Below are 21,905 nucleotides of genomic sequence, written 5' to 3' on the forward strand. Positions count from 1 at the left end.
ATTTTTAACAGCTAGGTGCTTTGTAACTTACCATTTCATCCTCCTAAGGGTAACTAGCAAATTAGTATCTTCCCACCATACCTTGGTCTATAGCTGGTTCCTTTTGCACTTCTATCTTCAGGGATCCCTTGGATTTCAAGGAGCTCAAATCAGTCAATCCATCAACCCTAAATTTTCACTGGAAGGGTTGACGCTGATGCTGAAGCTCCAATACTTTGGCCACCTGATGCGAAGGTGACATTAGAAAAGACTTGATGCTGGGAAAGACTGAAGGCAGAAGGAGAAGGGGACGACAGATGAGATGGTTGGATGGCATCACCGACTCGATGGACAGGAGTTTGAGCAAGTTCTGGGAATTGGTGAAGGACAGGGAAGCCTGGCGTGCTGAAGTCCATGGGGTCGCAAAGACTCGGACAGGACTAAGCAACTGAACTGAACTTGATGACCTGTGGAAAAGAAGTTCCCCTAGAACTCATTTTTCTACCACTTACTGTAGGTTTTCCTTCAATGTGCAAACAAGCAATGCACCAAAAAAAAAAAAATTATAGACAGTCCTTAAAAGTACGGTCTTCTAAACAAAGAGCCAATGAAAGAAAGTTGCTCCATGTCTGCATATGTAAAAGCTTGATGTACACACAAAGGAGATCTCCAGAAAGCTCAAGGATCCTTGATTCAATCCAGACAAGTCACAGTACGAGGGTAGCTCCCACGGGAAGCGAAAGGATTATTAAATTGCGATCAGAGACCGACGGACCTGGGGCTTGCTGTTCAGTATGTAACACCACCCCCTTTAAATTTATTCATCTACAAGAAGAGGTTTTAAGATAACGGACCCTAAGAAAAAAATAATGAAATTTATGCACCCTCCCCAAACAAATACGTTTTCTTGCTTGCGTTTTCTGGGAAATCTTCAGGGTTCCGCGTTCTCAAAGCAAAGCAAGCTCTACTCAAGTGCAGAGGTCTGGGACAGCCGGAACTCCGCACGGCCGCAAAGAGCACCCGCGTTGAGTGGGCCGGGGCTTATCGCGCAAATGCGCGCTCCCTTGTCGAAGTACCGCCCCGGAAATCCCGAGTCACCCAGCGTCGGAGTCTTGGGAAGTGCTTCCGGGAGCACAGAAGAGGTCACAAATCATGTGACTGCGGCTTTTAGAGGAACCTGTCCGAGAAGTTGTTCCTGAAGTGGCAGTTCAGAGAACCAGGCAACCCAGAAAGCCAGGTAACTGCAGCCACTTTGCCCGGTGGCTTACGCCGCAAGTGGCCCGGGCGGTGAGACGGAAGAGAAGACGCCGCTTTCGCCTCCCGGTTGGGCTTGGATCTTGGGGGTTAGTGAGCTGTCAGGCATCTCGGTTACCCGCCTGAGTATTTGGGAACTCCGACGCTAATCAGCCTCCTTGGCTGGAGCCCTGGAACCGTGGATCCTTGCCTGACCCAGCGGAGAACTGACACTGCTTATTAGGTTGGGGGTGGGAGGGAGAGGAAGTCTTGAGGGGAGAGTCACCCGGAGTTTCTCTTTCAGGCGTGGAGACTGATCCTGCGGGAGGAAAGGGTTCATCATGGCGGATGTGAGTTAACACCCCCACATAAGAGGAAGGAGAGAGTGGAGAGTAGGTTGAGACTGCTGGGTGGGGAGAGAGAGCGCTTCCCAAATACAAATTTGTTTCGTTTTACCGCTTCCCTCCAATTGCTTTGTCTAGGATCTAAAGTCAGAGACTAATAGGAGTAATTTTCGGGGCCCTGAGTTTCTGCCTGGAATGGGGGTAGAAGACACTAAAGGTGCCTGAGGTTGAGACAATTTTATTTTTCCCACGCCCCAGTTCTGCGGGCATAAGACAGGTTCTTCATATTTACCCATTCAGTTTGTAAATGATGGTTTGCTGCTCTGAATCTTTGTCCAGTTATGTCTCTTTGGGTTCACTGTAGCAATTTCAGATGATTTATAACCATTGCCTTTTTAACACAGCAATATAATTAAAATTCTAAATTTAGGAAACTTTATTGTACTAGTTTCTGGAAACAACAGGGAATTAATATTATTAATGTTTATATTTGTTTATATTTTACATACTGTTATTTTGCTTATATTGGAGAAGGAAATGGCAACCCGCTCCAGTACTCTTGCCTGGAAAATTGCATGGATGGGGGAACCTGGTAGGCTACAGTCCATGGGATCACAAAGAGTCGGACATGACTGAGCGACTTCACTTTCTTTCTGTAATTCCTTTTGGAGAAAGAAATGGAAAGCCACTCCAGTGTTCTTGCCTGGAGAATCCCATGGACAGAGGGACCTGGTGGGCTGCAGTCTATGGGGTTGCAAAGAGTTGGACACGACTAAGCAACTAACACACACACATTTTGCTTATATACATGCTAAATATTCTTTGGAACGTTGAACAGATACTCATTTAATTATTACAGTAACTTTCATGAGATATGCACTGTTATTATTATCACTGTGTTTATAGATGAAGATGCTAAGTCACAGAAAGATCCAGTAACTTCCTCAGATTACACAGCTAGTTTGTTGCTGAGTCAGGATACCAACCCAGGCAGACTCCAGAATCCATGCTTTTAACTACACTAAATGATTATTCAACAATATGAATCTGATTTTTCTTTTAGGTTGCAGGATTATGTGTTTCAACATTTAGCAACTTTTTATGTCTTTATCACTCCATTTTTGGGGGTCTTCCAGTATATTTTTGAGGCCTCATTCTCTAGGCATAATCAAATCGCTGAATTCTTTTGAGCATCTCCCTTGAAAAGATTGTTCTTTAAGGGCTGTGGGAGAAATAAAGATAACTAAGGTATAATTTCTCTCCCTAAGGATTTTTAAAGGTTAAAAAAAAAGTACAGTAGGCAAGTGATCATAGATATGCATACATTATTGTGTGAAAATTCAGAGAAGAGAGGGATTACCTCAGTTTGTCTTTATCAGGGAAGCCTGTTTGGAGTATTTGGTGGTTGAGATTAGCTCTAATTGATGAGTAGCGTTTTTTTTTAAGATCCAGAGGGTATTAATATTAATAGTTAGAATGTAAGCATGAGCAAAATTAAAGATAGGAAACAGAAAGATGTGTGTTGCAGAGCTGTGAATAGCCCATTTCATCTGGGGCTGAGGAAATGTATGAGGGAGTGGTAGGAAGCAGGACTATAAAATGTGTTATAGCCCATCCATATTGTAGAGAGCCTCAAATATCTACAGGATTTGTACATAATTCGGTAAACAGTGGAGAGCCATTCAAACATTGGTTCATGATCTTGGCTGCATGAAAAATCCTCTGGGGAGCATTTTCAATACAGGCATCAGAGTTCTTTTTATACTCTGCAAGTGTTGTCCGTAGCCAGGGTTGAGAGTCACTGCAATTGTCCATTTAGAGAAGGAGAATTATATGATTATTGGCTTTGTGTAGAAATGTGTGCGATAGAAGTGGTAGGCCATCATACCAATTGGGAGGCTGGTGTAAGTCATAAATATTAAAATGAACCTAAATTGTAATGTCATCCGAAAAGGAGAGGAGAACATCAGTTTAAAAATACTTGACTTCACAAGTGGTTTTTAAAGTGACACATGAGTTTAGGGTGATTATATTACCTTAAGTTTCAAAGCTAAGTAACAGGGAACAGTAATGCCATTAGTGGACAGAGGGAGAGATTGGGGAAATCCAGATTTTGGATGGAAAATGATGAGTTTTGTGATTTTGTATTTAAGATGAGAGCAAAAGTAAGCTGGTGGTGATAGCATGGAATAAAATCAACATTCAGGTTTGGGGAGTAGTAGGAATTAGAGGGTCAAAACAAGATATATCTGATTTACCTATGTAGAACTCATGATTGCTACCTGGATTGTCAGTGAAATTCCCCAAATGAGAGTGTAATGAGACCAAGTAGTCTTCTAATTTTTTTAAAGTCATAATTATGTTCCATGCTGAATGCTTGACACACATTGTCATTTGTCTTTAGTCATGTAAGAAAACTGAGTTTCATGAAGTTAGTTAACTTACCTTGGATCTTAAAGTGATGTTAAAAAAGTCTGTGGACATGGATAAGTATTCATAATATATTCTCAAGTGAACTCAAAGTTAGCAACAAGATGTACAGTAGTATGAGAAGTGTGATCTAATATTATAGCTAATATGTATTTGTGTTTCCACTGATGGATATGCTAACCACTTGACATGAGTGTTTTCAATAAACTTTAGTAACAGTCTTATAATGTAGGTTCTTTAATTATGCTTACTCAGCAAATAATGAAACTGAGGCTTAGAGAAAAAGATTAGTTGTTGCAAGTTACACCACTCCTTAAAACATCAAAAGCAAAACGAGAAAGACAAAGCACAAGCAAGAATGGTTGTGAATGAATACTTAAGGTACCTGAGATGTGGCTAGGACAGGATCTAGAGAACCAGTACTGGGCATATTATTATAATATAATTTTTATACTCTCTTTCAGGATCTAAAACGATTCCTGTATAAAAAATTACCGAGGTAAAAAATTACTACTTTGTTACTAAATGAATTCTGCTTAACGTGTTTTGTTTAGTATTTCGTTTCTGTTTATCTTAGACTAATCCTGTGTTCTGCTGTTATTTAGCACTTTCAAATAGCTAACATAATCGTAGGTAGCACAAGTGATACGGTTTGAGTTTGCAGATAAACAACATGATCCCCCAGGGAAGTTACATGCCTTGTCTCAAATTAAACAGCTGGTGAATGGTGAAGGGCTAGAACCCAGTTTTTGCCACTTTAGAGTTCTTTCATAGCAGTTTACTGGATTAAAAAACCTAGGAACTTGCCTTTATTTTTAATACTGCCTTTAAGACCTAATTGCTGCATCTACGTGGGGGTATACAGTATAGTGATTCACAATTTTTTGTAATGCAGGAGACTCAGCTTCAATCCCTGGGTCAGAAAGATCCTTTGGAGAAGGAAACGCCTACCCGCTCCATGGCTATAGCCCATGGAGTCACAGAAAGTTGGATACAACTTTGTGACTAACACTGCCACGTTTTGAGTAGGCAATATATTTATAAAGTTCAAGATGCAAAAGTTAATTGAAGGACACAGAGTGAGGAGCTTCTTATCCTTGTCCTCCAGCCACACGATTCCCGTCTCAGAGACACCCATTGTTACCGTCAGAGATACGCTATGCACCTGCAGATTAAGTTAATAGTAATACTCCTCATTCCTAAGCTAAAATATTAAGCTAATACTTCTCTTTCCTAAGCTAATAACAATCATCCCTTTATTTGGAGATGTAGTAGGAACAGCAAGCATTGCAGCTTGTAGATATTTTAAGATACAGGCATGCCTCAGAGAGGTTGTGGGTTTGGTTCCAGACCACTGCAATAAAGTGAATATTGAGATAAAGCAAGTCACAATTTTTTCTGTTTCCTGTTGCATACAAAAGTTACGTTTACACTCCACTGTAGTTTGTTAAGTGTGTAACAACATGATGTCTAAAAAAAACAATGTACATTGTTAGGTAAAAAATACTTTATTGCTAAAAAAGTGCTAACCATCATCTGAGCCTTTAATGAGTCTTAATGTTTTGCTGGTGGAGGATCTTGCCTCAGTATTGATGGCTGCTGACCAGTCTGGCAAGTGGTTGCTAAAGATTGGGTGACTGTGGCAATGTCTCCTGCATTAGCAGGTGGTTTCTTTACCACTGTACCATGTGGAAGCCCAGTATAAATGATGATGATTTGAATGTTTCCCCATTATAATTTTTAACATTTTGGGGCTCTAGGAATTCCCACTAATAATTTCATATTTAAATTGCAGGGACAAATTATGTTATTCTCAGGGTGTACAGATGACAACATTGATATTAATTCATATTTTTGAATATTAATCATGTACCAGCCACCCTCCACTTTGCATGCATCATTGTATTAAACTTCATGGTAGCCAAAGGTTCAGCAGTAAAGAATCCGCCTGCAATGCAGGAGACCCTGGATCAGGAAGATCCCCTGGAGGAGGACATGGCAACCCACTCCAGTATTCCTGCCTGGAGAATCCCATGGACAGAGGAGCCTGGCGGGCTACAATCCATGGGATCACAGAGAGTTGAACAGGACTGAAACGACTTGCACATGCAGATGAGTACAAGTATCCCCGTTTTCATATTAACTGAGGCTTAGCGAGGTTTTGTAACTGATGCCAGGTAGCATAAACAGTAAACACCAGAGCCTGAACAGGAGCTCAGGTCTTTCTTACTTCAGAGCTGTGGTCTTGACCATTCTGTTTACTTCTTGTGTAGACGTGGTTGAGGGGATTGCCCTGTGACCTCCATTCTTTCTGTCCTCTTCTCTCGGCTTACAATGATCTCCCCACTCCACTTTTCTTATTACCGTAATGTCTCCGCTGAGGAACCACTTCCTCCGGGAAGCCTTCCCTGACCCACCTGTCTGGATCTACCCCTCCTTTTATAAGCTCTCTCGTGGCCCCACACATCTCTTAATGGCAGTTCTCACAGTTGTAGTTTTACATTTGTGTGAGGTGATCTAAATGATAGCCACTCTTCCTTTTAGATTGTAAGTTGTGTGAAGGCAGCAACTGGATCTGTTTTTGCTTCTTATGGTGGAAGAGTTTTGCAAACGTTATAGGAGCTTATATCAGTGATTGAGTCCTCATGGTTTTTCAGAAATGTACATGAGAATTATCATTGTGATTTTGAAGGTACATATTTTGAGACAATGTTTTATCATATATTAACTTTTCCTTTCTAGTGTTGAGGGGCTCCATGCTATTGTTGTGTCAGATAGAGATGGAGTGCCTGTCATCAAAGGTAAAATGCCGCAATTACATGTCAGTGCCATGTTCGACTTCGAATAAAAATGTATTTCTATCTGAGTAATACAGAAAGCAAGCAAAAAATAACCCATTCAATACATTCAGGACATAGTCTTAGTTTGGAAGAAAATGTTTGATTTTGTGTGTTGAAGGATAGGTTGGAATCTTATTATATATCAACTATTTCATGATGGCATGAGTTTAAGTAAGGATTTATTGAAGGCCCAGTTTCCCATTACAGACATTTTATGTATAACGTAAACGATTAGTAAATCTGAATGATGAGAATGAGCACATATACAGCTAGACATATTACACCCATGGACTCCCCCAGCATATATTTTTCATCAGTATTGCTGGTGGTTTTAGGATAAACAGCCATACATTTGAATTAACATAAATTTATTGTTTTGTTTACTCTTTCTTGTTCTTCCTTATTGGAAATAAGATTTTGAAAAACTTTTAACTTCACAGTTACTTTAGTTAACCAGAATCTAGCAAGAATTTTTGCCTAAAGAAAAGTTGGTTAACCTAAAAAAAGAGGAAAGAAAAGGTTTCTTTTTGCCTAAGGTTTAGCTTTTTTTTTTAAGTATATGTGATATGACAGAAAGGTTAAATAATGTCCTGCATATTTTGTTTATAATACATTCTCCACCTGGAGTTATCATATATGTCAGATAATTTCAGAGTTTAGAATTCAATCAAAGTTTAGAATTTAGCTAATGTAGTTCTTTCATTTTATTAATGAAAGTGGTCAGGTGCAAAGAGTACATTGTCAGCTGCAAGTTGCTCATGAGTCAGTGACGAGATAGTCATAGAACCCATCATCTTTTGATACGTGATCCAGTGTGCTTCCTAACCCAGCACAGAACATAGGTAGCCATGGGCAAATCACTTCCTTTTCTCAATTCTATAATGAGGACTTTGAACAAAGTAATCTCAGATTTTCAGTTCCAGTGTTCTTTTTGAGGATCTCTGTGTTAAAACCTTAAGCTCAGCACTTACGGTACAACCAACTCCATCTAGACCTTTCAGTGAGTGTAAAAAAACTTAAATCAGTGGCCAGGTGTAGAAATATCATCGTCTACAAATGATGTTTCTGTGGGTTTTGTAAGAGCAAAGGTTTATGAAACTTTTTTTCAGTATTCTCACTTTGTTCATAGTTAACCAGAATGTTCAATTTATTAATTGTACTGATAATCCTAACCTGTTTTAAGTTAGATATTAAGAAAATAGAAATATTTAGTATTCATTTGAAATTTTTTGAAAAATTGTGAGAACCAGCATTTATTCCCTTAGTTGTGATCCCTCAACTTCTGATTGAATGGTTTTTCTCACCTAAACTGATGAGACCCAATTAGTATTATGAAGTTCAGTGTTGTGAAGCCTAACTCTTGTGCTTCTTTTTTTCTGTAAGTTTATGTTTTTGTCAAAAAAAGCAAATAACTACTGTAAATCTCTTCCCACTGTATATCCTGCATAATTTTTACTTAAATCACTTGTATTTCCAGTGGCCAATGATAATGCTCCAGAGCATGCTTTGAGACCTGGTTTCTTATCAACTTTTGCCCTTGCAACAGACCAAGGAAGCAAACTCGGACTTTCAAAAAATAAAAGTATCATCTGTTACTATAATACCTACCAGGTAAGTTCATAATTATCAAATGGTTTGCTGATGATTTCAACTATTATTATCTCTTCTTTGTAGAATAGTTTGTTTATATAATTCTAATTTTGGTTTCCAAAGTGATGGAATTTTAACATCTTAACCTTCAAATTGGTTATGTTAAACTGTAGAGATTTTTTTTCACATTTTATTTCAGGAATTAATTAATATGAACAATTAGATTAAAAATTAAATAGTAAAATATATGTCATCCTGAAATGGGTAAGTCAGGTCACTGTTACTAATACCTCCAGTAGATGGTGCCCTGAGCTTATTTAACAACTGATTTCTCAAATGACACACTTGTCGTCGTTGTTGTTGTTGTTGTGACAGATACAGGATTTTCCTTGAAAGTCAAATGATAGTTATTTACATTTGTTATTGCTACTAATCCCATCTTTTGGCTTGAAATATATAAATATATAAAATAAATGAGGTTATTATTTGTGGGAGAGAAATTAGTTGCTACAGATCTCTTGATCTCCAGCTGCATTTTCTTTAGAATAAATCAGTAACTTCTTCACAGTAGTAAAGAATCTGCCTGCCAATGCAGGAGACACAAGACACTGTTTCAGTTCCTGGGTCGGGAAGATCCCCTGGAGTAGGACATGGCAGCTTACTCCAGTATTGAGCAACTGAGCACACACACTGCTTTCTACAGAGCAGTGTTTCCCAGGGTATAAGTCATGCACTACCAATGATACATGTATGGTATTTTTTATTTTAAAAGTTGTATATTTTAGTGTCTATTAGGCAGAAGATAACTAGCTCATCTGACCTTTAATTTAGTCAGTAAAGGTTAGGTTGAAACTAAACTTTTTAAAAAGATAGCTGATTTAAAGTTAACTTAAATGTAAGTTAATTTAAATTATAGTGGTACAGAGGAGGCAAAAGATTGAGACTTTATAACCACTTGAATGACTGAGAAAAAATGCCTTTAGCTCCTTAATTATCAAATATTTATTGAGCCCCTACTATGTCATTGACACTTTGCAGGGCTTTAGAATATAAAAAAGATGAGGAAGATGCAGCCCCACCTTAGAAACTTTCCAGACTAAGTGGTATTAATGTCTCTAAGAAATAATTAGTAAGTCTGTTTTACGGAAATACTTATTTTCAACTCTTTCACCTTTCATGACATAATACCATGATGTCAAGCTAGTATCTTACACATTTAAAGTTTTTAGAAAGATTAAGATACTTGATTTGAATTATACCGCCTTTTCACTACATAACAGTATACTTTAGATCTTGTTCTCTTTTTAGGTGGTTCAATTCAATCGTTTACCTTTGGTAGTGAGTTTCATAGCCAGCAGCAATGCTAATACAGGTATGTTTTAATCACCTTAAATACAGCTTTTAATCTTTATAATACCAGATCTGAATAGTCTAATATGATAAGAACACAGATTTAGAGTAAGAAAACCTTAATGCATGGCCCAGTGCTACCATCTATTCCTTGTTTTCTGGAAATATAACTTCTCTGAATTGTTTATATATATATATATATATATGTATATCTGTATAATGGAGCTAAGAACTGCTTTCTTGATCTTGTGCTATTATTTTTTAGTTCAGATGAGATGACGTATAGATAAATATCATTTAAGATAGAACGGAAAATTAAATGTTATTTTCACCTCTTTAATACAGTATCTTGCTCATGTTACAACAGTTTCAGAAAGCAAAAAAAAAAAACAGTAGAGAAAATAACCAAACAAAACATAAAAACGATCACAGATAAATTTCAGTTCCATAAGGACCAATCTATAAAATCTTGAACAATAGTGGGCAAGGTAAATGTGTTTGGGAATTTAAAGAGTGTGACTAGGATGAATATACTCAGTTCTTTTTCACAGTGGAAGAATTTGAGGACAAACACTTGGAAGCTGTACTTTCTAGAGAGCATTGTAAGATCTCATTATATCCAGGGGTCTTCACTGGCTATCTTTGTGTAAAATCATAACAGTATTCAGTATTCAGTTGAATTACAATTTTTTTTTTTTTACTCTGTTTTAGTTTAAGTGGAATTTTTTAAAGGTCTATCTCCAGATTTCACCACTGTTAGAACTGCTTTACTTTCCTTTTCTGTTTTTTTATTTGCAAGATATTTGAGCCAGTTTTGTTTCCAGCTGTCACTGAAGCCTGTATTTAGATTGCTTATGTTTAAAATGTGGGGTTTAGATTGAATGAACTGTTGGGTGTCTTTCATTTCTAAATGCTTTCAAGCCGTAAAATACTGTGTGTGAAAACTCTTTGTAAATGTATAGGATAGTAGTGGTGTCGGTATTTTAAATATGTTAAACCTCAGTTGTGGTAAATCACTATCATACTATAAAATCATCAGTTATTATAAATTATGATAATCTCCAGAATTGTATTCTAGTACATAGAACATTTCCTTATGAATCCCAGGTGCTTTGAATGCTGTGTGAGACAGGAAGATCTTTAGTTGAGCGAAAAACAAGCAGTGTTTAAGATTATATAGCCTTCTACCCTAGGAAACTAACAAGCTGGATGTGCTGATTTCTAGATTAGCTTGCTGCTTTCGGTGTGTATTTTATAGTCCTATGAGGAGGCATCTTTAAAATATTTTTGCCTTTGAAATATGCATTTGTGCCTTAGCTTTACTGAATTTATATAATAAGTATCTAATTTTTCCTTTGCTATCTACCTATCTTTTAATAAAGTTCATTAAAATTGGCTCAGGAAAAAAGTCTTTTTTTTTTTTTTTTTTCCTTTAGTAAAAATCATGTGTATTATTCCTGAATTGGTGCAAATTTTGAAATAATGAGGTATAAATGAATTGAAGTTTTTCATAAAACTCCAGCAAAATTATAGCACATATATAATTTATTTTGCATCTTCTAATGCATATCAATGGTTTTATTTACTTACATTAATAATAGATGATGAAAGTAAACTTCATAATAAGTGTGGGTTTTCAATTATTTTGTTCAGAATTACAGTATTTTGTTTTAAGTGTAGTTATGGAGAATGAACTAGGTCTCATTTACTTTTTAGTATACAAATTTTGATAAGCATTTTTCTAATGTTCAAATTTCTTAATCTCTTTGCTTTAGGACTAATTGTCAGCCTGGAAAAGGAACTTGCTCCATTATTTGAAGAATTGAGACAAGTTGTGGAAGTTTCTTAATCTGGAGTTTTCTTCATCATATCAGACACAATATCAATCCAGCAATCTTTAGGCCACAGTGACACTTGTATCCATGTACTCAAGGACCCCCTTTTTCCACTTTACTCTAGAAAAAGAGCCTTACAGATAGAATTTATGGACAGGTTGATGGTTATCTTTTTTTGTGTAGGGCTGTTTCTTATTTAGTGAGATCTGGGGATACCACAGAAATGGTTCACTCTATATCGCAGCTCCTGTGGAGTTAGTCCAGTCACCAAATATGTGTGAGATCCTATTTGGTGGCTCAGAATCAAAATGATACTTTGATCCCCTTGAGCCATGAAGTGCTCCCTTTTATACCATGTGCCAGGCCTGCAGAATAGGGCAGACTCTTTTTATTGTGAATAGTGAGGACATATTTTTCTTCATATTATTTTCTTTGCATTGAGTGTGAGAAAGATAAAAGTGGCTTAGGAAAAGTGAATGAAACCAGTACAATCACTAACTTTCATTTGTATATATTGTTGTGCACTGTAGGTGAGTCTTACTAACGAATTTGTTTCTTCTTAGAGGGTGCTGCTCTTTGATGGAAATGAAGATGATAGCTAATGGTTTTTTCTTCCATTCTGCTTTCTATAACCAATCAGTGTTTTTTTAATGTTTGTTTATTCTTTGTAAAATTTAGGTGTGATTCATTATTGAATTCTGTTTCCAGTATTGGTATGTATGTACGCATGGTAGTATATCCCTTTTTTCATACATGAGGATAAATAGTATTTTTAAAAGTACAGTTTGAACACTATATAGCTTCCCCCCACCCCTCCCCAGACTGTTTTCAAATGTTTAAACTCTGTAATTTAATTCACTCTTGCAACCACGTAAATAAGTGTTTCTTGTCTAGTTTGGAGACTGTTTTACCTTAAATAAGTTGTCAGTTGGAAAATAAACCTCATCCAGGAGCCTAATGTAATCTCTGTGTAATTGGTCTCACAGTTCTAGCATGTGGCTTTTCATGTTTAGGAATGCAGTCTATCATTCAAGGCTTTAATTTCCTCCTGGGTTCTTTGACAGTCAGAGTTCATCACTGGTACCTGGCATTGAGTAGCAAATGTGTGCTGTTCACTAGAAGTACCACATTGCAGAATTCTAAGGCACACAAGTGTATGTCATATTTCTGTGCTCCAAGGATGCATTTTATGTGCCATAAGACTGAGTGCAGTCCCTTAAGTTGTGTGGTGAGATTGGCTAGGCACTGGGCCTGCCTCCTTCCTTCTTCCTCCCTCCTTCCCTTCTTCCCTCCCACTCTCCTCCCATCCTCTACAAATAAGAGACTAAATCGTGGTACCTATCATTAAAGAATGTACAGCTCAGTAAACAAAACAGGCATAGGAAGTGTTGCGATGAAGCTGTGCACAGGATGCTATAGAAAACACAAGATGAGGCATTAAAATTTAGCAAGGACAATAGTCTTTACAAAGAAATTAGGACAAGAGAAATGTTTTACCTGCAGCAAGCTATAAAGAGTTAGTTGTTACAACCTAATGAGGCATTAGACACATTGATAAAAATCTAGAATCGCCATTATCCCAATTTTTACTTAATTGTGTCCAGGAAGTTTTTGCCAGTGCAGTGATGCATGAAACAAGAAAGTCTTTTATAAATGAGGTGACCAAGATTGTGATTTTATTTCTCTCTATATTATATATTTTATACACACACACATACACACAATGTGCATACATACACACACCCCAGGAAAGAGAACTAATAAATGGAGATACTTAGGGGCTTCCCTGGTGGCTCAGTGGTTAAAGCGTCTGCCTGGAATGCGGGAGACCCGGGTTCGATCCCTGGGTTGGGAAGATTCCCTGGAGAAGGAAATGGCAACCCACTCTAGTATTCTTGCCTGGAGAATCCCATGGAGGGAGGAGCCTGGTAGGCTACAGTCCATGGGGTCGAAAAGAGTCTGACACGACTGAGCGATTTCACTTCACTAACCTTTGCATAGTGAATAGTACTACTTTTAAAATTTCCATTTTAAGAGGTATAATAGATTCTATAATTATTCTATAGTTCATTGGGAAGGTAAAACTTAAGGAATTTTTGAAAAGATAATATAGAACTAGATTATTTTTAAAGATAGTATAAACCTACATCAGATGTATGACTAGACAGATCAGTAGAATAACCCAGAAACAGACTTTAGTACACACATATAAGACATAAAAAATTGTAACAATGACATCATAAGTCAATGGGGAAAGATTCAAAAAGCACATTTTTTATTCCCCACTGTTGGAAATGTGAATTGTTATACCCTTTCAAGTAGCACAATTTGGCAATCTATACCAAGATCAAATGTGCATAATCTTTGACACATTGTATTAAGATTCTCCAAAGAAACAGAACCCACAGGCACAAATGTTTAATTTGGGCACCCAATGACTGGTGAAGTTGACACAAAAGCCCCCAATTCCACTTCTAGATATTTATGTTGCCAGTCCATAGGGACGTGTGAAAAGTGTATAGTACAAGTGTATTCATTGCAATTTAGTAACATTAAAGGATTAGAAACAGCTGAAGTATCAGGCACAAATGTTTAATTTGGGCACCCAATGACTGGTGAAGTTGACACAAAAGCCCCCAATTCCACTTCTAGATATTTATATTGCCAGTCCATAGGGACGTGTGAAAAGTGTATAGTACAAGTGTATTCATTGCAATTTAGTAACATTAAAGGATTAGAAACAGCTGAAGTATCAGATAAGGTGACTTTTTTAAACGTCAGTTTATACCTGCTGTTCTTGGTGTAATCGTTAGTGTTCCTTTCAAGTGTCCCACTTTAGATAAATTACATGTTCACTCTAATATAGAGGATTGGTTAGAGAAATTTCTACATTGGCTCAGTGGAAAAAAAAGACATTAGGTACTGAGGTAGAATGATCTCCAAAACATAATGTTCAATGAAAAATAGTGTTCAGTGAAACTGCAATGCTGCAATTTATGTATAGGAAGAAAAAATACGTGTGCATGTTGATACTTGCTTGTATTGATATGATGGTATCCGTGGAGATACACAGAATGGGGTGTCATTGATAACCTCCATGAAGTGGAACTGGATACTTGGGGAACAGAGATCCTAGGAATGACCCTTTTCACTGTAAACTTTATTGCACTTCTTAAATTTTTAACTATTCAAAAATAATAAAATATTTTAGCAAACAATAAAATATAAAATGATGAGGTATTTGGGAAAAGAAGTTGTATCACTCAGGGTTCACCGAAGAAACAACCAGTCGGATATATATGAACTAGATTAAATTCAAGGAACTGGTTACCTGATTTTGGAAATTGGCAAACCTCAAATCTGTAGGGCAGGCAAGAAAGCTGGAAAATCTCAGGCAGGAGCTGAGCCCGCCATCTGTTTCTTCTCCGTGGAAACCCCAGGTTTGCTCTTCAGGTCTTTCAAGGGCTTGAATGAGGCCCACACGTGTTATGGAGGATAACCTCTTTTATATAAATTCAAGGGGCTGTAGATGTTATTAAGCACATTATAGCAACATCAAGATGAATTCTTCCTCAAGAAGGCTCTGGTCTGTTTTACTTGGCAGTCCACTAGCCAGAGCTACTTGAGATGTAGTCCACAGACTGGGCTGTTCTCTTAGTATATGACAAATTACAGAAGTTGAGAGTTCAGGGTATAAAAGAACAGCAGGTATACTACATCTATTGAATTTCAAAAAATATTTTATCTATTTATTTGGCTGCACTGGGTCTTAGGTGTGGCCCACAGAATCTTCCATCTTAGTTGCAGCATGTAGGATGTAGTTGCCTGATCAAGGATTAAACTTGGGCCGCCTGCATTGGGAGCTCAGGGTCTTAGCCACCGGACCATCAGGGACGTCCCAAGTCTATTGAATTTTTAAAAATGGATTGTGATAGTTGTATTTGTTTCTTCAGTTTTCTAGTAACTAGATTTTACAAAATCCCAGTGATCGTAAATATCAAAAACGAAAAAAAAATCTGCCCTTTTCCACAGATAATTTAAGAAACTCCTGAATCCATGGTAAGCAGTGTGTAAGGCTGCATGTGGCTGGAAAGATAGGCAGAAATTCAGGTTTGCTGCAGTTGACCTGAAGTAGCAGTAGAGGAGGGGAGCAGAATTTACATTCACCCTGTAGTAATTCTCTTGCTCTTTCCTGAAACCGACAGTGTGACTCCCTAAGCTGCACTCCCAGCGTGAGAGAGAGGAGAGGATCAAAGAGCCCACTTGTGGGTGCCGCCTGGCTGGATGAGAGGGCTCTGAGCACTGAGCATTCTGCCCAGCGGCCCTGGAATAAGGGCAGGTTTCTCTGGAGGCAGTTACAGCCATTCCCATTGTTGAGCGGGGCTCCCCTCATCCAGAGGCAACAGTGCTTCTGTGGGGCAAGATTTTCCCTGGAGGAATTTTGAGAACAACTGTTGATACTTCGGCAGGGTCTTGAGGTACTTCCTTTACAATGAGCACGTACTGTTAGTGACAGAGCTTGACACAGACAGCTATTATCTCAAACAACCCCACTTGCCTGCCATTGGCACGAAATATCCTTTGTTCGAGGCCCTTTTCCTGATCTCCCTCAGGAGGCGAAATCACGACCACTTTCCAGGGCTGTTGAGAGCAGGTAAACATCTGGGTTATTACTAATTACATGGTATGTGTTAGACTGCCCTTTTCATGTCAAAAGCCTCCCAAAGCATGATTTCCTCCATGCTGAATCCTAAAGGAAATCAATCCTGAATTTTCATTGGAAGGACTGATGCTAAAGCTAAAGCTCTAATACTTTGAACACCTGATACAAAGAGCTGACTCACTGGAAAAGACCCTGATGCTGGGAAAGATAGAGGGCAGGAGGAGAAGGGGATGACAGAGGATGAGATGGTTGGATGGCATCACCAGCTGAATGGACAGGAGTTTGAGCAAGCTCCTGAAGGACAAGGAAGCCTGGCGTGCTGCAGTCCATGGGGTCACAAAGAGTCAGACGTGACTTAGTGACTGAACAACAGTCCTGCTAAAGCACACCCCATCATCTAGCTTTGCCTCACTTTCAGCATTTATCGTGTTTACTTTAATGCATTATTATGCATGTATTTCTTATCTTGCCTATATTCAACTAAAAACTCCTTGAGGACGGGGACTATTCAACTCTGAATCCTTCAATCCTTAGTAACTTGTAGTCTAACCAAAGTGGATTCTTCATTGCTATTTATGATATTAATAAATTGTATTTTTTAAATTAGATACTAAAAACACTTTAATAGCAAAATATTACAGACAGCAAAATCATGCTCTTTTTGATACAACCAAAGGATATAAATAACATATTTTACAAAAAATAGAAACAATGCTACCTACACAAACACTTCTGGATCTAAAACAAAACATGAAACTACATCTCAGTGAACATTTATGTCTAACTTCTTACTTTGCAAACTTGACACAATACATTTTAACTTGACATTTGCTTTATCTCATATGATACAAACATTACAAAATACATTAAAAACCTTGTTGAAAAGTAATTTTTGAGAGATGTTCAAATAACAGAAGAAATGTATTCAATAACAAAGTTGCCCTTTGGACTGCAAGAGCAATGTCATAGCTTTGCCCTACAACATCTTTATTTGGTTTCTTCCTACACTTTAATCTCCCTTCAAACTTCAGCCTATTAAAGCATTATTAATAAAGATTCTAGAAGGAGTTAGAATCTACTTAGGAGCTCTGGATGATGGTATCTTATCTCCCAATTTCAACCCCCTTATTCTGGCTTGAAAATGCTGTGTAACACATCATTACACTCCGCATGTGGGTTAGTGTTGCTCCCTCAGTAGGCAAAAGAAGTTGCTCTTGAATAAGGTGTAGGATGCTCCTGGCAGTGCGGGATACATCTTATTTCTCTTGGGCCAGTACCTACTGCTCACTTTTTGGAAGGCACTGTTAAAACACACTCTCCTTGAGAAGTCTCTTTCAGGCTGTTTGAGAAGTGTGGGATGAAGAACTTAGTGCTTACAAGTCCTCTCTTACTGTTACAATAATAATTGTCATGATTATTATATTTAAACTAGAAATTACCTATACTTTCTCACTCTTCCTCTATTTGTTTTCTCATTCTTTATAAGAATGAGAATAATATAAGAATATTAATAATATAAGAATTCTATATTTCCCCCAAAATGACTAAAAGAGATGATTTTTTAATATTGTACCTCCTGTTATCTTTATCATTCTGCCTCATAGCCCATAGGAGATTTAGTTCTCACGGGTTTCTCATTAGAAGGAAAACAGGACCCAGTAGATATCTGAGCTGTTTACAAAGAGAAAATAAATATTAAAAATATTTTCCATTTTTGTTTTGGAAATAGCTTTGTTTTTTGTATAAATGAGGGAAAAAATTAAAAACAAAAATACTGCCCTCCCACCAATCTTGGATGTTTTCTATCCCAATATACTTTCTGAAGAATCAGTCTTACGCTTCAGGCTACATAAATAGCCATTTCCTTCCTGGTTAAACACACAGTCTGGGACTCAGATGAGCTGACTATGATGCAGGGTGGGACTCCGGGTAACCAATGTCAACCAGCTTGGGGACAACAATGAGGGAATACAGAACCATCTCCTACTGCATGTTCTAAGAGCCAGCATGCCTGGTTGCAGTGGTCTGTCCATTCCTGTCAGAACGAGGACGCTTCGGTAGTCTCAGGGAGATGGCAGGATCCTGAAGGGCAGCAGTTTTCCCTGAGTCAGCAAATGTGGTGTCTTCTGGACGGTCCAAATCTGCCTCTGCTTTTGATTTGTTTCTACAGAAAAGCCCTCAGTCAGTTCTCATGTGAAATGTGCCGAGGACCCCAGCATTGGGAGCATTCCACCCTGCTCCTGCGTCAGGGTCTCCCTCACCGAGGGGGATCTGTCTACTGAAAGATGAACGACCGAGATCGGACTGTGCCATCCCCTTGATCGAGCTGTTTTCTTATTTGAGACTGTAAGAAAGCACACCCACCTGTATGGACTATTGAGCAACTTTAAGATAACAAACTTTGGCTTTTAACCAATATTAAATACAAAATGCTGACCGGTAAGAAAAGTATGCAACAACAAGTAATTATCATATCCCCACTTCCCCAATTTTACTCTTGTTTTCTGTTTTTTTCTCAGGAGAAATACTATAAAGTGGTTGCTAAAACATACACAAATTGGGAACCGGCCTAGCACTTTTAGTAATAGCAACACTAGTGAATCAAAATGAAGATATAAATCTAAATGTATTCATATGGAAAAATGTTCATGATATATTGTTAAGTGAGCAGATGAAGAACACTACAGAATGATTAAAATTGGTTTTAAATGTTTATATGCAAAGGGAGAAATCTGAAATGTTCATTTGCTGTTTTTACTTTAAATTTTCTATAATGATTATGTGTCACTTTCAAAGTTATCAAACAGAAACAATAAAAAATAATTCATATTTGAGCAAAGACTTCATATGGCAAAATATTTCCCCACTGAATATCAAATACATTGGAACTATCTCAAAAGGAGGGCTATAGCTCTTTGGATCTAAAATTGAAAAGACAACCAAAGGCAAAAATCCTAGTATTTAGAAAGGACTATTCAGTAAGATTCTAAATATAAGCTAATTTCATTTTGAAAATTGGAGATTACTGTCTATAGCTGAAAACATCAAGGGATTCAAGGTGGTATTTATATGAAATTTGAGAAAGCTTTGACAAGCTCTTGGCTAACAACTGACTAACTTGCAAACACACACACACACAAAAATTGCATGAGACTAGTGTGTTCTTATAAGCACTTTGTCTTCCTCCCAGGAGGTATATGGAAAGCAGATAAATTAGAATACCTTTTGTCCTTGACCTGCACAAAGTAACGATTATACAGGACACTAAGCTAAGTCTTTCTGGCAAGTCCACCTTCTCTGACAATATAAAAGGATTTTCTACTACAGAGGTATGTCAGCATTCCTCTTATCTGTCCTTCTGGTACCACACGTCCTCCTCCAGGCCAACTTGGACCACCCACACACTAACAGGAAGTCTGACAGACATCAGAAGTCTGATACACACTAGGCTAGGCTCTGGCAATGAGACCCCGGTGCAGCCTCATTCTTCTGTCCTTACTCCTTTCTTCAACACTTCCATGTTCGAGAAGAATGAAGAGACTCTTCCACAAGCCTGCATGTTGACTTCCCATAGGTTTTCAGGGGTTCCCTGACTCTTCCAGTAGAAATAAGTTTGAAATCATCAACATGTGATTTGGGAGTACTAGGCATTCAGAGACACGAATAACTTACCAACTTCCAGCGTAATATCTTGATCCACTCATCAGCTTCTACTCCTGTCTTTGCACAGAGGTAAAATGTCCTGAATGGAAATACTAAGCTGATAAGACAAAAGAAAGAATGTAAGATATTCCAGACCATTGAACATCTTATTAGTTGAGCACTCATTAAAGTATTCCAAGTGGAAAAAGAATTGACGTAGAACTTGGGTAAGAACCTCAGGAGTTGTATATAGAGAGCTAGGCCTGCTGGCAAACTGCAGAAATGTTGAGGATGTTGTAGATTCACATTATTATTTTTACAGGCATATTTATATATTTTAATGAGTCCAAAGAGTGGGATGGAGGTGGGGAAGAGGTCCAGGTCAAACCCAGATCCTTTCATTGTTCATGATCTAGGCTGAATACACACATGTGTTTATTCCGCTGATTTGTTACATGGCTCAGAACTTGTGCTACAATTCAAAGAACAAGCAACACAAATAAAAGAGTTTGCTGAAGGAATTAATTTGTGTTAGCTGGCTGCAACAAGGAAGACAGCGGCCTCTGTGGATGAAGGCAGTTTTAACTTTTCAGAGCGGCAAAGGAGACAATAAATCTCTTCAACTATTCACTTTGCCTCCTTCTTGCCATGAAAATCTTTGCTGAAGGGAAGACAAACTTGCCTACTGGCATGAAAGACTGTTCTAGGAACAGAATTAACTCCTCCTTTGATTGTGTCTTGGGTTATAGAGTCAAAATCATTTGACTCATGGACTTCCCTGGTGGTCTAGTGGCTAAAACTCCCAGCTCCCGATGCAGGGGTGCCCAGGTTCAATCCCACACACTGCAACTAAGAGTTCAAACGCTGCAGCTAAAAGATCCCACGTGCCATAAATAAGACCTGATGCAGTCTAATTAATTAACTTAAAAAATCATCTGATTTATATCTTGCCCACACTTCCTATCCTAACAGTTGAGACACAAAACACTAAAAAAAATTTTTTGTCCTTTTCGTGAAAAAATAAAAATAAAAAAAGCCTTGAACTGAAACCAGAAGGGTTTCTATAGTCTAAAACCAAAGTGACGTATCTTGTTTACACCAGTAAATAATGTTGAATAGACAAGAGGTAAGTCTCTGTGTATGAAAGGTAAACCTTGATGTGAAGTCTCCTTGGGCAACTAGTAGACAGAGGGGAAATTGGGGAGGGGGTGTGACTGATTGCTGGAATTGTCATTGTTTGGTACTCCTTATGAGAGACATGATTAACTACCTGTTAATAGAGATCATTTTTCCTTTCTTCTTGCTAACAGAACCCCAGGCAATAAATTACAATTAGAGCCAATTATAATCATGTGTGCATGCTCAATCACTCAGTTGTGTCCGACTCTTTGCGACCCCATGGACTGCAGCCTGACAGGCTCCTCTGTCCATGGGATTCTCCAGGCAAGAATACTGGAAAGGATTGCTGCGCCCTCCTGCAAGGGATCGTCCCGAGCCAGGAATTGAACCTGTGTCTCCTGCATTGGCAGGCAGATTCTTTACCACTTGAGCCACCTGGGAACCACAATCATGATCATACTAGTATCCTTTTCTAGCTTCCCTTGCTGCTGCCGATGGCCATTGGCTGCAGTCTTGGCCAATGAGATAGGAGGGAAAATATGATAGGAGAGTTCCTGAGAAAATGTGTGCTTTCCTGATAGGGCAGACCTGGCTCCTCCCATCCCAGCATCTTTCTTCATGGCTTACATGAAAATATGAGACCTACAGCTAGACTATTTCTCTTGGCCCCTGAAGTAGTAAGCATGAGGAAAAGACCAAAAGAACTATATAGACATTGGACAGGACCTTGTCAGTGTAGCCGTCTGCCTCCCGATTGGTTGTTATATGAGAAATATAAACCCCCTGTTAGTGTGTACAGTGTCTTTATGTGAATTTAAAAAAGATTTCCATCATTGGCTGATACTATCCAATCATTAATTAACAATGGTTGATGTTAATT

General features: G+C 38.1%; 2 protein-coding genes and 1 non-coding gene across 5 annotated transcripts in view; 2 read left to right on the forward strand and 1 right to left on the reverse strand.

Annotated features, from left to right (window-relative positions):
* The first annotated feature begins 1,151 nt into the window (after nucleotides 1-1,151).
* LAMTOR3 (late endosomal/lysosomal adaptor, MAPK and MTOR activator 3) lies at nucleotides 1,152-12,553 on the forward strand. The gene is made up of 7 exons (NM_001075982.1): nucleotides 1,152-1,216; nucleotides 1,517-1,562; nucleotides 4,451-4,485; nucleotides 6,729-6,787; nucleotides 8,304-8,437; nucleotides 9,725-9,788; nucleotides 11,542-12,553. The coding sequence occupies exons 2-7, from the start codon at nucleotides 1,554-1,556 to the stop codon at nucleotides 11,613-11,615; spliced, it is 375 nt and encodes a 124-aa protein (NP_001069450.1). The 5' UTR covers nucleotides 1,152-1,216; nucleotides 1,517-1,553; the 3' UTR covers nucleotides 11,616-12,553.
* An 831-nt stretch (nucleotides 12,554-13,384) lies between these two features.
* On the forward strand, nucleotides 13,385-13,456 carry TRNAS-GGA (transfer RNA serine (anticodon GGA)). Its single transcript has one exon. It is a non-coding gene; the product is annotated as a tRNA-Ser (tRNA).
* Nucleotides 13,457-16,867: 3,411 nt separating this feature from the next.
* The window catches only part of DAPP1 (dual adaptor of phosphotyrosine and 3-phosphoinositides 1), a 56,725-nt gene continuing 51,687 nt past the window's right edge, over nucleotides 16,868-21,905 (reverse strand). For 2 of the 3 annotated variants that reach the window (NM_001076891.2, XM_059887559.1), the window contains 2 exons: nucleotides 19,937-20,024; nucleotides 16,868-18,608 (listed from right to left, as the gene is read on the reverse strand). In NM_001076891.2, coding sequence (NP_001070359.1) covers nucleotides 18,540-18,608; nucleotides 19,937-20,024 — 157 coding nt within the window. In that variant the 3' untranslated portion in view covers nucleotides 16,868-18,539. The remainder of the gene's footprint in view (nucleotides 18,609-19,936; nucleotides 20,025-21,905) is intronic. The other variant, XM_005207699.5, reaches the window with a different exon arrangement.

This window comes from Bos taurus, chromosome 6 (genome assembly GCF_002263795.3).
Source record: "Bos taurus isolate L1 Dominette 01449 registration number 42190680 breed Hereford chromosome 6, ARS-UCD2.0, whole genome shotgun sequence".
Classification (NCBI taxonomy): Eukaryota; Metazoa; Chordata; class Mammalia; order Artiodactyla; family Bovidae; genus Bos; species Bos taurus.